Source organism: Hyperolius riggenbachi, chromosome 8 (genome assembly GCF_040937935.1).
Source record: "Hyperolius riggenbachi isolate aHypRig1 chromosome 8, aHypRig1.pri, whole genome shotgun sequence".
Classification (NCBI taxonomy): Eukaryota; Metazoa; Chordata; class Amphibia; order Anura; family Hyperoliidae; genus Hyperolius; species Hyperolius riggenbachi.
In genome coordinates, this window is record NC_090653.1 from 183,016,271 (window position 1) to 183,030,402 (window position 14,132).

General features: G+C 47.9%; 1 protein-coding gene across 4 annotated transcripts in view; it reads left to right on the forward strand.

Annotated features, from left to right (window-relative positions):
- The first annotated feature begins 576 nt into the window (after positions 1 to 576).
- The window catches only part of NOX1 (NADPH oxidase 1), a 2,086,008-nt gene continuing 2,072,452 nt past the window's right edge, over positions 577 to 14,132 (forward strand). For 2 of the 4 annotated variants that reach the window (XM_068248036.1, XM_068248033.1), the window contains exon 1: positions 577 to 781. In XM_068248036.1, the coding sequence (XP_068104137.1) occupies positions 737 to 781 (45 nt within the window). In that variant the 5' untranslated portion in view covers positions 577 to 736. The remainder of the gene's footprint in view (positions 782 to 14,132) is intronic. The other 2 variants (XM_068248032.1, XM_068248034.1) reach the window with 1 other exon arrangement.

The following is a 14,132-nucleotide window of genomic DNA, read 5'->3' on the forward strand; positions in this document are numbered from 1 at the left end:
CATGGAGTCACCAGGGAATAAGCCATGAATAAACCTTAAAGTGCACCTGAACTCTTGCACAGGACATAAGGAAAACATAGATAAATGCACCATGCATGTATTTAGAGAGTTTACCCTGTCTAATTCCCCTCATCTGTGTCTAATCACAAGTTGTAATTTGATCTTTCCCGTGGGTCAGCTGACTTCCACAGCAGTTAAGGCAGATATGCTCATTTGAAAGCATTGGATGTTAGCAATGTGTCTGCTTCCATGAAAACAGGAAGTAGAAACAGTGCAGATTTACTGTAGGAATGGAATCAGTTGTAACAAATAAATGTTTTTCTTCAAAGGTTATTATGCTGTATCCTTTAGAGCAGAGAGGAAGTTCTGAGTTCAGGTCTACTTTAATCGTGTACATTTTATAGCTGTTGTGTAAAATCAGATTATTATTTTTTTCAATTGTTAATGTTAAATGATTCACTGCTGATCTAAACCAGTTCTGCAATCAAATTAGGGTTGGACTAGCCTCAGATTGTTGCAACAGTTTGGAAGGAAGGGACGTGTAATAAACACTGATTATTTCCTGGATGAATAACACTGGAATTTCACCTGCCAAGAAGAGGCGTTGACTATTTGTTATTACGCTGCATGCTAAACAAAGAAGCAGTCATATTTAAGTAAAAATAGCTTTTGTAAAAGCTCATACTCTGTGTAGTCAAAGGTGAAGAAAGCAGGAAGCAAAGAATACGATCTTACTATGGGAAACTTTGCAGCCAATCAATGGTTCTCTGCTGTAGTTCTGGTAAGGCATTATTATCATTTTTATCTGTATCCAGGTTGTATAAGATATGTTATAATCATGAAATCTTGTTTTTGATCTTACATTGCTTCTACATATGAAACGTTTAGTTTTATCTTAAAGGGAATATCCAGGAAGATTAAAAAAAATTACATTTACTTTTTATGCTGGGAATATACGGTATAATTGAGGCGCACGATAGATTCTGGCGCGTCCCTGCTCGCCCCCGCAGGCGCCTGGATCGATTACCACTCGTCCCCGCAGCTGGCTTCTTATCTTCCGCTCGTTTATTCTTTTGTTCTGCCCGCCGGTATCGAGCACGGAATCGATCCGGCGGGGTATCGGACAAATCTAACTGTGTATTCCCAGCATAAGGGCTTCCTCCAGCCCCTTGTAGCCGACATCTATCTCGCAGCAGCTCCACTCCCAGCCACCGACCCGAGGTCCCGCCGGTGCAGAGGCAGACCTCGCGTGGTGTGGAGTGTACTGCGCAGGCGCAGAACTACTGTGCCTGTGCAGTACACTCCACGAGCAAATGGCTGATCGTAAATGCGAATGGGTCATTCGCCATTTTGACACAGTTGTTGAAGCATAGCAAGTTGTGGGAGCAGCTGTGGAATCATGGCTATAATCTGAGGAAGATCATCAACGTACCCGTATGGGCCTCATGCTGATGGCGGCAACTTTGAGAAGATCTAGGAAAAACAATGATTCAAAGACAGCGAGGAGAGAGTGGGTAAAAGCTTGGCTACTGAAACCAGATGACCTGGATCACATGGGGCTTATTCGGGAGTTGCAGGAAAACAACCCAGACGACTTCTGGAATTATATGCGGATGTCCCATGCAAACTTCGAAAGAGTTGCTGGAAAGAATATGGCTGAGGATTACAAAGAAGGACATTGATGCGAGTAGCCATTACAGAACAGAGGCTAGCAGTGACCCTTCAGTTTCTGGCAACAGGTCTTTCCTATGCGGACCTAAAGTTCACTGCCGCGATATCTCTGCAGGCACTGGGTCAAATCATTCCTAAAATGGGTCAGGCCATTGTGTCTGAATTAATGGTGGAGTATATCAAGGTATGGATTTACTTTTGAATTCTTGTATTCTTGAAAATGTATCATTATTTTGTAATATTTCTTTTAACTGTAGAATGTTTGTTTTTTTTATTTATGAATGTGGATAATTATTGTTTATTGCTTGAAATGACTACAGAATGTCCATTTGCTTACAGTGTGTGGAGCGATGTGTATAGTACTCCATTTTTGACGGAAAATGAAATTTTATACAGAAACTTCTGTGCTACTATCATCCATTTATGTACATGTGAAAGAGCCGCAAGTTAAAATGCACGAATAACGTGTATTTTATATTACGGCTGAGTGGAATCAGGCATGAATGGCTTATAGTTGTTATAGGAAATGGGCGCAAATAAAGTGTTATTTTTATTGTGGCTGAATAACACAATTGCAGTGCTTATGTAATCTTACATTTAATCTTTCATGTTTGAATGTAACGGCTTATTATTTATAGTTGAACGGTATTAGGGAAAGATGCTCATTAGGACACGCGTCATTGTTTATGTACTGTAGTGGTACATTTTTCAAGCAATGACACAACAATTTAACTTTAATCTTGTCAAAACTATCTCTGAAAAATATTTGCAATAACATGTATTGTATTGTGATAGTTATTAAAACCCTAAAATAGTAGCGCTATGCACTGAAATCCTTTTATATAATAGTGTTTGAGAAAGAAGGTAAGGACACAAATGTATGCTTCAATTGCTGAATTTTTTGTATCCAAATGTTAGTAGACAAAAGAGTAATGGATTGCAGCTTTATTATTGCATTCTTTGTAGGTGCATTATAGTGAACTAAAGGTTAATGGATAATATTTTCTTTATAGAAAAAAAATATTTCAGATGAATGTTTTAGTTGTATTCTTTTTACCCGCATTGTAGCGCATAAAGTAGTAAAGGATTACAGTTGGTGACACACACACACACACACACACACACACACACACACACACACACACACACACACACACACACACCCACACACCCACACACCCACACACCACACACACACACCACACACACCACACACACACACACCACACACCACACACACACACCACACACACACCACACACACACCACACACACACCACACACACACCACACACACACCACACACACACACACACACACACACACACACACACACACACACACACACACACACACACACACACACACACACACACACAGACAGAGAGAAAGACAGCATAGATAGGAACATTGCTGCATTCCTTCACACATTCTTCAAATGCCCGAGTCTTGACCACTGGCTGCAGCTAAATCTCTCTTCCTCACCCATCCAGGCAGCGCTTCCTTACCTTTACTTCCATGCACTGTACTACTACAAACAGAGAGTACGCGTCTCTGTGGACACTCATGCTGAGGGCAATTACCTCTTGACCTATCTCTGCAAATGTATATACAGTATATCATTAGCCACTAATAACTACTTTCATGGCTTTCTATAGCCAAAAGCACACACAATGTATAGCAAGTTTTCTATCACTTTTGTGGCCAGAAAGAGTCTCTGTATGCTTCTAAATTCTCCTGCCCATTGAAGTCTATGGCGAACTCAAACTTTCTCAGAAGTTTGAGTTCGCGATTTGCGAACCCAAAATTTGATCGCAACTTCTCTACAGCTATATAGTTACACCTGCTGTGCTAACTCTGTCATGGGAGATCCGGGTGGGTTCAGGGTCTAATATCCCTGGCACCCCATTATAGATCTAGGGCATTTGCCGCAGATCTTTACCCCTGGCGATCCACCTAGATCTGGCCCTGACAACTTCAACTCCATAAAAAGACAATCCCCTCTCTCCCTTACCAAAATGACATTGAACATCCGAGCTGGCTCCTTCTACTTCCCTTGGAATGGTCACTCTGTAGGGACTGGTATATGTTAGCTTATGTTTTATCTTGCTTCTTCATTTATCTATGTGGTCATTTTAGCTTTTGGCCAGGTGTGTTTTATCTGTGCTAATGTTAGGACCTGTGAATGTAGCTTCAGGGTGAGTGTGAAGCATATCACTGTACACAGCAGCCAAAGACAGAGCTGTGGAGTTAAATAACAACTGTAGTGAGAGGCTGCCATTTTTTGGCAGCGTAGCAGCCGCACCACACCGCCAGAAACAAACCCTTCTTACTTCTCCCCATTACTATGTGGCATGTGGCCAAGCAGGAAGTGACGCAATCAATGACATGCATGGAAGCGTGTTTATAAAGTACACTTCCGTGCATGTGCAATGCAGATAATTGCGTCTGGTTTTTTACAAAGTGCACACGTTACCATAGACTTACACGACTTCCGCCCCAATGCAGATCGCCGCAGGAGCCGTGGGAACTTAGGTATGTGCTCGCATAAGATAGGGCACTTCCGGCTCAGCGTGGGGAGTGTGAACTCCCCCATAGATTAGCATTAGTCTGCAGTGGGGTGCAGTAAATTTACAGCACCACCTCAGTGTTAACCACTTCCCGACCGCCTAACGCACAGGGGCGGCCGGGAAGTGGAGCCCTGAAGGACCGGCTCACCCACAGAGGCGGTGGTCCTTCTAAGGGCATGGGCGGAGCGATCGCGTCATACGTGACGCGATCCTCCGCCGGCGCCTGTCACCGCTCGCCCGCCGCAACATCCCGCCAGGCTATACGGAAGCGCCGGCGGGATGTTAACCCCGCGATCGCCGCATACAAAGTGTATAATACACTTTGTAATGTTTACAAAGTGTATTATACAGGCTGCCTCCTGCCCTGGTGGTCCCAATGTCCGAGGGACCACCAGGGCAGGCTGCAGCCACCCTAGTCTGCACCCAAGCACACTGATTTCCCTCCCCCCGCCCCAGATCGCCCACAGCACCCCTCAGACCCCCCCCCCTGCCCACCCCCCAGACCCCTGTTTGCACCCAATCACCCCCCTAATCACCCATCAATCACTCCCTGTCACTATCTGTCAACGCTATTTTTTTTTATCTCCCCCCCTGCCCACTGCCCCCTCCTGATCACCCCCCCACCCCTCAGATTCTCCCCAGACCCCCCCCCCCGTGTACTGTATGCATCTATCCCCCCTGATCACCTGTCAATCACCTGTCAATCACCCGTCAATCACCCCCTGTCACTGCCACCCATCAATCAGCCCCTAACCTGCCCCTTGCGGGCAATCTGATCACCCACCCACACCAATAGATCGCCCGCAGATCCGACATCAGATCACCACCTAAACACAGTGTTTACATCTATTCTCTCCTCTAAACACCCACTAATTACCCATCAATCACCCATCAATCACCCCCTATCACCACCTGTCACTGTTACCCATCAGATCAGACCCTAATCTGCCCCTTGCGGGCACCCAATCACCCGCCTACACGCTTAGATTGCCCTCAGACCCCCCCTTATCAATTCGCCAGTGCAATATTTACATCTGTTCTTCCCTGTAATAACCCACTGATCACCTGTCAATCACCTATCAATCACCCCCTGTCACTGCCACCCATCAATCACCCCCTGTCACTGCCACCCATCAATCAGCCCCTAACCTGCCCCTTGCGGGCAATCTGATCACCCACCCACACCAATAGATCGCCCGCAGATCCGACATCAGATCACCACCCAAACGCAGTGTTTACATCTATTCTCTACCCTAAACACCCACTAATTACCCATCAATCACCCCCTATCACCACCTGTCACTGTTACCCATCAGATCAGACCCTCATCTGCCCCTTGCGGGCACCCAATCACCCGCCTACACGCTCAGATTGCCCTCAGACCCCCCTTATCAATTCGCCAGGGCATTATTTACATCTGTCCTTCCCTGTTATAACCCACTGATCACCTGTCAATCACCCATCAATCACCGCCTGTCACTGCCACCCATCAATCACCCCCTGTCACTGCCACCCATAAATCAGCCCCTAACCTGCCCCTTGCGGGCAATCTGATCACCCACCCACACCAATAGATCGCCCGCAGATCCAACATCAGATCACCACCCAAGCGCAGTGTTTACATCTATTGTCTCCTCTAAACACCCACTAATTACCCATCAATCACCCCCTATCACCACCTGTCACTGTTACCCATCAGATCAGACCCTCATCTGCCCCTTGTGGGCCTACACGCTCAGATTGCCCTCAGATCCCCCCTTATCAATTCGCCAGTGCATTAGTTACATCTGTTCTTCCCTGTAATAACCCACTGATCACCTGTCAATCACCCCCTGTCACTGCCACCCATCAATCACCCCCTGGCACTGCCACCCATCAATCACCCCCTGGCACTGCCACTCATCAATCAGCCCCTAACCTGCCCCTTGCGGGCAATCTGATCACCCACCCACACCAATAGTTCGCCCGCAGATCCGACGTCAGATCACCTCCCAAGGGCAGTGTTTATATCTGTTCTCTACCCTAAACACCCACTAATTACCCATCAATCACCCCCTGTCACTGCTACCTATCAGATTAGACCCCTATCTGCCCCTAGGGCACTCAATCACCCGCCCACACCCTCAGAATGCCCTCAGGCCCCAGCCCTGATCACCTCGCCAGTGCATTTCTTGCATCTATTCCCCCCTCTAATCACACCTTGAGACACCCATCAATCACCTCCTGTCACCCCCTAGCACACCTACCCATCAGATCAGGCCCTAATTTGCCCCGTGTGGGCTCCTGATCACTCGGCCAAACCCTCAGATCCCCCTCAGACCCCCTTCCGATCACCTCCCCAGTGCATTGATTGCATCTATTTTCCCCTCTAACCACCCCCTGAGACACCCATCAATCACCTCCTGTCACCCCCCTAGCACTCCTATCCATCAGATCAGGCCCAATACAACCTGTCATCTAAAAGGCCACCCTGCATATGACCGGTTCCACAAAATTCGCCCCCTCATAGACCACCTGTTATCAAAATTTGCAGATGCTTATACCCCTGAACAGTCATTTTGAGACATTTGGTTTCCAGACTACTCACAGTTTTGGGCCCGTAAAATGCCAGGGCGGTATAGGAACCCCAGAAACGGACCCCATTTTAGAAAAAAGACACCCCAATGTATTCTGTTAGGTGTATGACGAGTTCATAGAAGATTTTATTTTTTGTCAAAAGTTAGCGGAAATTGATTTTTTTTTTTTTCACAAAGTGTCATTTTTCACTAACTTGTGACAAAAAATAAAATCTTCTATGAACTCGCCATACACCTAACGGAATACCTTGGGGTGTCTTCTTTCTAAAATGGGGTCACTTGTGGGGTTCCTATACTGCCCTGGCATTTTAGGGGCCCTAAACCGTGAGGAGTAGTCTAGAAAACAAATGCCTCAAAATGACCTGTGATTAGGACGTTGGGCCCCTTAGCGCACCTAGGCTGCAAAAAAGTGTCACACATGTGGTATCGCCGTACTCAGGAGAAGTAGTATAATGTGTTTTGGGGTGTATTTTTACACATACTCATGCTGGGTGGGAGAAATCTCTCTGTAAATGGACAATTGTGTGTAAAAAAAAATCAAACAATTGTCATTTACAGAGGTATTTCTCCCACCCAGCATGGGTATGTGTAAAAATACACCCCAAAACACATTATACTACATCTCCCGAGTACGGCGATACCACATGATTGGCACTTTTTTGCAGCCTAACTGCGCTAAGGGGCCCAAAGTCCAATGAGTACCTTTAGGATTTCACAGGTCATTTTTGTTTCAAGACTACTCCTCACGGTTTAGGGCCCCTAAAATGCCAGGGCAGTATAGGAACCCCACAAATGACCCCATTCTAGAAAGAAGACACCCAAACGTATTGCGTTAGGAGTATGGTGATTTCATAGAAGATTTTATTTTTTGTCACAAGTTAGCGGAAAATGACACTTTGTGGAAAAAAACAATTAAAATCAATTTCCGCTAACTTGTGACAAAAAAATAAAAACTTCTATGAACTCACCATACTCCTAACGGAATACCTTGGGGTGTCTTCTTTCTAAAATGGGGTCATTAGTGGGGTTCCTATACTGCCCTGGCATTTTAGGGGCCCTAAACCGTGAGGAGTAGTCTTGAAACAAAAATGACCTGTGAAATCCTAAAGGTACTCATTGGACTTTGGGCCCCTTAGCGCAGTTAGGCTGCAAAAAAGTGCCAATCATGTGGTATCGCCGTACTCGGGAGATGTATTATAATGTGTTTTGGGGTGTATTTTTACACATACCCATGCTGGGTGGGAGAAATACCTCTGTAAATGACAATCTTTTGATTTTTTTACACACAATTGTCCATTTACAGAGTTATTTCTCCCACCCAGCATGGGTATGTGTAAAAATACACCCCAAAACACATTGTACTACTTCTCCTGAGTACGTCGATACCACATGTGTGGCACTTTTTTGCACCCTAACTGCGCTAAGGGGCCCAAAGTCCAATGAGTACCTTTAGGATTTCACAGGTCATTTTGAGAAATTTCGTTTCAAGACTACTCCTCACGGTTTAGGGCCCCTAAAATGACAGGACAGTATAGGAACCCCACAAATGACTCCATTTTAGAAAGAAGACACCCCAAGGTATTCTGTTAGTAGTACGGTGAGTTCATAGAAGATTTTATTTTTTGTCACAAGTTAGCGGAAATTGATTTTTATTGTTTTTTTTCACAAAGTGTCATTTTCCGCTAACTTGTGACAAAAAATAAAATCTTCTATGTATCTATGTATGTAATGTATCCATCGCACAAGGGAGCTAACGTAATGTATCCATGTGCACCATGTACATACACCAGCATAAGCTGTGTGCATGCTGACGAACACATACAGGGGAAGGAGGGAGTGCACTGAATTAGACCCTAGCCACAGGGGTCAGTAACAAGAAAAAAATACATATATCCAGGCACATCGCCTCTAGTTAACTAGGCGATGTGCCTGGATATATGTATTTTTTTCTTGTTAGTGACCCCTGTGTGCGTTCTACTGAACGCACTCGGGACCACAAGCCATTTGGTATTCTCATGTGGTCTACCAGCGGTCAGTGATACTCAATGTACCGAAATTCGATTCGAGTACATTCGAAATCTGGTCCGGCTCAAATTCGGGTTCAAATTCAGGTTCGGCCATGATCATGACCAGTAGAATTTGATTCAAATTCGGTCTGTGATCGATAATTGAATTCGGGTATTACCCCGAATTCGTGATCACGAATTCGGATGGCCTTGAAGCTATTTTTTTTTAAAGGGAAATCACTATTAAATAGGTGTAATTAAAAAAAATGGAAAACTTTCTTCTTCTTCTTCCTCTTCCTCCTCTTCCTCTTTTTCCTCTTTTTTTTGTGTTCATATTCTTCTTCTTGTTCCCAACTTAATGTTTTGTTCCCTTACAGAACTGAACTGTTGTAAAATTTGTTCTTCAACAGCATAGCTAAATTTGTAGCGTAATAATAGCTAGTGGTGCATGGCAGCAGCGCATAATTCTGCAGACCCTGGCGTTGGGAACACAGACAGCAGGAGGTGAAATGTGGCAGCAGGAGGAGGAGTGAAGTGTGGCAGCATGCAATGCCTAGCGTTGGTACCACGGCTGTAATAATAAACACCATACAGCAGGAGGTTCCGGACAGCAGCCGTGAAGCCCACATTGTGTCCAATACACAACTGGGACAGCACAGTTTTCAACCCAGACACCTCAGAATATATATATATTTTTTTAAATGTAGCTATTGTAGTGGCATAATAGCTATGACGCATGACAGCAGCGCATAAGTTTGTGGACCCTAGCGGTGGGAACACAGACAGCAGGAGGTTAAATACAGCAGCAGCAGCAGCAGGAGGAGGAGGAGGAGGGATGTGTGGCAGCAGGCAGTGTAACGGGCCATGGTTCCTAGCGTTGGTACCACGGCTGTAATAAACACCATACAGCAGGAGGTTCTGGACAGCAGTTGTGAAGCCCACATTGTGTCCAATACACAACTGGGACAGCACAGTTTTCAACCCAGACACCTCAGAATATATATATATATATTTTTAAATGTAGCTATTGTAGTGGCGTAATAGCTATGGCACATGACAGCAGCGCTTAATTCTGTGGATCCTGGCGGTGGTAACACAGACAGCAAGAGGTTAATTACAGCAACAGGAGGAGGAGGAGTGATGTGTGGCAGCAGGAAATGTAACGGGTCATGTTCCCTAGCGTTGGTACCACGGCTGTAATAATAAAAACCAACAGCAGGAGGTTCCAGACAGCAGTCATGAAGCCCACATTGTGTCCAATACACAACTGGGACAGCACAGCTTTCAACCCAGACACCTCATACATTTTTTTGCACAAATACAGAAATAGTAGCTATTTTAAGGGTGTGTTAAAAAGCTAGTGGCAGCCAGCAGCGCATAACGGAGTGGACCCTGGTGGTGGTGGTGGGAACACAGACACGAGGTTTAATGCAGAAGCAGAAGGACATACATGGCAGCAGGCAGCCAAGGCCATGGCACCTAGCGGTGGTACCACAGCACCTAAAGAAAAACCAGGCCAAATTTGCAGGGGACTGAAGGTTGATGATGTTAAAAAATGATTCCCAGGCACCTCATGTCGTCCTGTCGCCGACAACACGTGCGTGGAACGTGCCTTCAATCCAGGCCTGGTTAATCTTCAGGAATGTTAGTCTGTCCACGGACTCTGTGGACAGACGAGAGCGCTTCTCCGTGACCATGCCACCGGCCGCACTGAAGCACCTCTCTGACAGCACACTGGAAGGGGGCAAGACAGGACTTTCAGGGCGTACTGCGCCAGCTCACTCCACATCTGCATGCGCTCGACCCAGTACTCCAAGGGGTCCACAGGCTCCTTGTCGCTGGTGTCAAGCCCACAGAAGGACCCCATGTAGTCACCCACCATCCGGGTCAGGCGCTGCCTGTGACTTTGAGAGGAGGATGCTGCTGCACGCACCTCCTCTCTCAACTGCTCTGCAATCAGGTGGAGTGCCTTTGTCAAGGCCCACAGGTCTCCTGGGCACCTGATGCTGCTGCTGCTGCTGACTGCAGGCACCGGCTGCTGTGCTGGCTGGACAGGGACAGAGGGGGTGGAAGGCTGGGGGAAGGCTTCCTCCAATTGCCGAACAAGGATCTCCTGCAACTCCCTTGTTCGCTGCTCACGGTCTCCAGCAGGCAGGAACTGAGCCACCCTCCCCCTCAGACGTGGGTCCAGGATCATGCTGATGCAGGCGTCCTCCCTCGCTTGCATCTGCTTAACCCTGTGGTCTGTGCGCAGGCACCACAGCATGTGCTTTGCCATGGTGAACAGGGCGGTCCATCCAGCAGAGACATCAGGGTCAGTGGCCTCAAGTTCGCTGTCGTCCTCCTCTGGCCCCTGAGCCTCTTCCTCCTCTCTCCACCCTCTCACCACTGCTACTGCGCTTTGCTGTTCCCCCTCAACAGCAACATCCAGCACCTCCAACTCCTCCTACTCCTCCTCCAACAACTCAAATTCCTGCACAGAAGTGGACTGCGCAGTTGGCTGCTGTTCCAGCTGCTTCAGGGCCTCCTCTCGCACATCCATCAAATCACACAGTGCCCTGTCCAGCAGACAAACAAAGGGCATCCACTGACAGAGGGATGCCCGTTCCTCGCTCACCAGGTTGGTTCCCTGCAGGAAGGGAGCCAACACCAAGCAGACCTGCTGCATCTGCCCCCACTGCACGTTGGAGATGAGCTGGAGTTTGGTGGTGCCGGCAACAGTGGCCTCAACGATGTAGCGGTGGACAGCCCTCCTCTGCTCAACCAGCCGATCCAACATCGCCAGGGTGGAATTCCAGCGAGTTGCCACATCGATCACTAGCCGGTGTCGTGGCAGGCCCTCGTGCTGCTGAATGTCGGCCAGGTTTGCTGCGGCAGCGGCTGAGCGCCGGAAACTGCAAACAATTTTCTGAGCCGTTTCCAACAGATCATCCATCCCCTAGTAGGTGCGGATGAACCACCAGGTTCAGGACATGGGCCAAGCAGGGGACGTGGCTCAAGTCTCCCCTGCTGATGGCAGCCAGCAGGTTTGCCGCATTGTCGGACACCACCAGTCCGACTCTCAGGCCTCTGGGGGTCAGCCACGTCTTCTTCTGCTCCCTCAGGTAGCGGAGCACGTTGGCTGCTGTCAGGCTGTTTTTCCTCAGGCTTCTCATCTCCAGCAGCGCTTGGCAGTGGCGGGCCTTAAGGCTGCTGTTGATGCGGGGTCACTTGGCGGCGGGAGCTCCTGCTTCTCCCCTGACCCTGCGTGGTGGCACCACATAGTAGACAACTGGTGCCGTTGCTGCTGCTGATGCGCCCGCGGATGGACCTGCTGCTTCCTCGCTGGCGCATTCCACCAGGCTGACCCAGTGAGCCGTGAAGGACAGTTAGCGGTCCCTAAAACGGCTGCTCCAAGAGTCCATAGTGATGTGGATCCGCTCACTCAGGGCGTGATCGAGGGAGCGGCCCACGTTCGCCATAGCAAACCGGTGCAGTGCTCAGATCGCCGTGCGGGAGAAGTAGTGGCGGCTGGGGATTTGCCACTCCGGAATCCCATACTGCAGGGGCATTCTCATGTCACTCCCCTCCTGCACAAAGGAGTATGGCATGAGCTGGGAGCACATGGCCCGGGCAAGCACCCGGATGCGCCTGTTGGTGGGAGGCAGAACCTTGGTCATACCGGGAAAAGACTCACTGAGCAGGGTCTGGTGGCGTTTGCCTGCACGGGAGAATGAGGAGGCCACTGTGGAGGGAGAAGATGAGGCCACTGAGGACTGGCTGCCCGGGGGGGGGGGGGGGGGGGGGGAGGGAAGCAGTGACTTTCTGTGCTCTTGCTGCTGATGCTGGATGAGCAGGAGGGTTGAATGCTGCTGCTGCTGAAGTCTGTGCAGTGGCTGTCTGGCTCTGACCACTGCCTGCGCCACTGTCCTTCTCCTTCATATAGTCACTATAGCCAAAAAACAAAGAAAGGTGTTTTTTGTTTTTTTTTAAATACTAGTAGACAGACAGTACTAGTAGTGTAGTCTACAGTAGTCGATAACTAACTTGCGTGACTGACAGTGGCAATCAAAGTCTGTCACACACGGACGCAATCAATAGGGTCAGGCAGAGATGTGACAGGCAGTCACAGATCACAACAGATGCTGGCCTGTACAGTAACTTATACAGTACTGAAGCTAATAAACTCAACGACTAACAGTAGAACATTTCTAACAGTAGAAATTAAGTAAAGTAGTACGTAGGTAAATAACAACTAACTATAATACCTAGTAGTAGTAGTAGTGTAGTAGACTAGTAGTCGATAACTAACGCGTGTGACCGACAGTGAAAATCAAAGTCTGTCACACACGGACGCAATCAATAGGGTCAGGCAGAGATGTGACAGACAGGCAGTCACAGATCACAACAGATGCTGGCCTGTACAGTAAGTAACACAGTACTGAAGCTAATAAACTCACAGACTAACAGTAGAAATTAAGTAAAATTGTACTAACTAACTATAATCCCTAACCTACCTAAGCTAGTAGTAGGCTAAGGCTACCTAGGCTAGCAGGCCTAGCCTGCACACAGACCTAACACTAGCCTAGCACAGTATACAGTATACACTACACTAGCTGACTGAACTATAACAATTAAATCACTAGCTATCTATACAGCAATATAATATATGGGTTTAGAATGTGGTTAGGATGTAAATCGCTAGGTTTAACAGGTGAAAAGCACTTGCTCAGACACGCAGCAGCACTGGAGATGCTCTCAGTACCGCTCAGTCACACAGCAAGGACGGCCTCCGCAACATGGCCGCCGCCTTATATAGAGGAGGGGAGGGTCAGGCTCCCCTCCTCTGATTGGTTGCTAGTGCCTCGACTAGGGGCCTTCTGATTGTTAAAACCCGTGATCACGGCCCAATTCGAGAGCACTACTCGGGAAAATTCGACTTCGAATTCGGGAGCAGGATAACTATTCGAATTCGGCATGAAAATCTACCCGTGATCATGGGTACTATTCGAATTCGTGACTTTGGAGAGCAACCCTGCCAGCGGTGGATGGCACAGACTCACTGTACAATTTCCCCCCCTCCCGGTACACCTTGAAAGCAATCCCATCTGCGAGGGGCTCAGAGGCTTGCTGCCTTAGCGCCTCCAGGCTTGGGTCACTTTGTAGCGCTGCTGTGAATACAGCACTGTTAGTTTCAGCCAGCTGGCTCAGGTCACATGAAGTCAGCGGCTGAAAGTTCCCACTGCTGGGGTCAGCACTGAACGAAAAGTCCGGCACTGAGCCCACAACCCTTGCAGCACGTTCAGTTTCAGCCAGCTGGCTCATGTCAC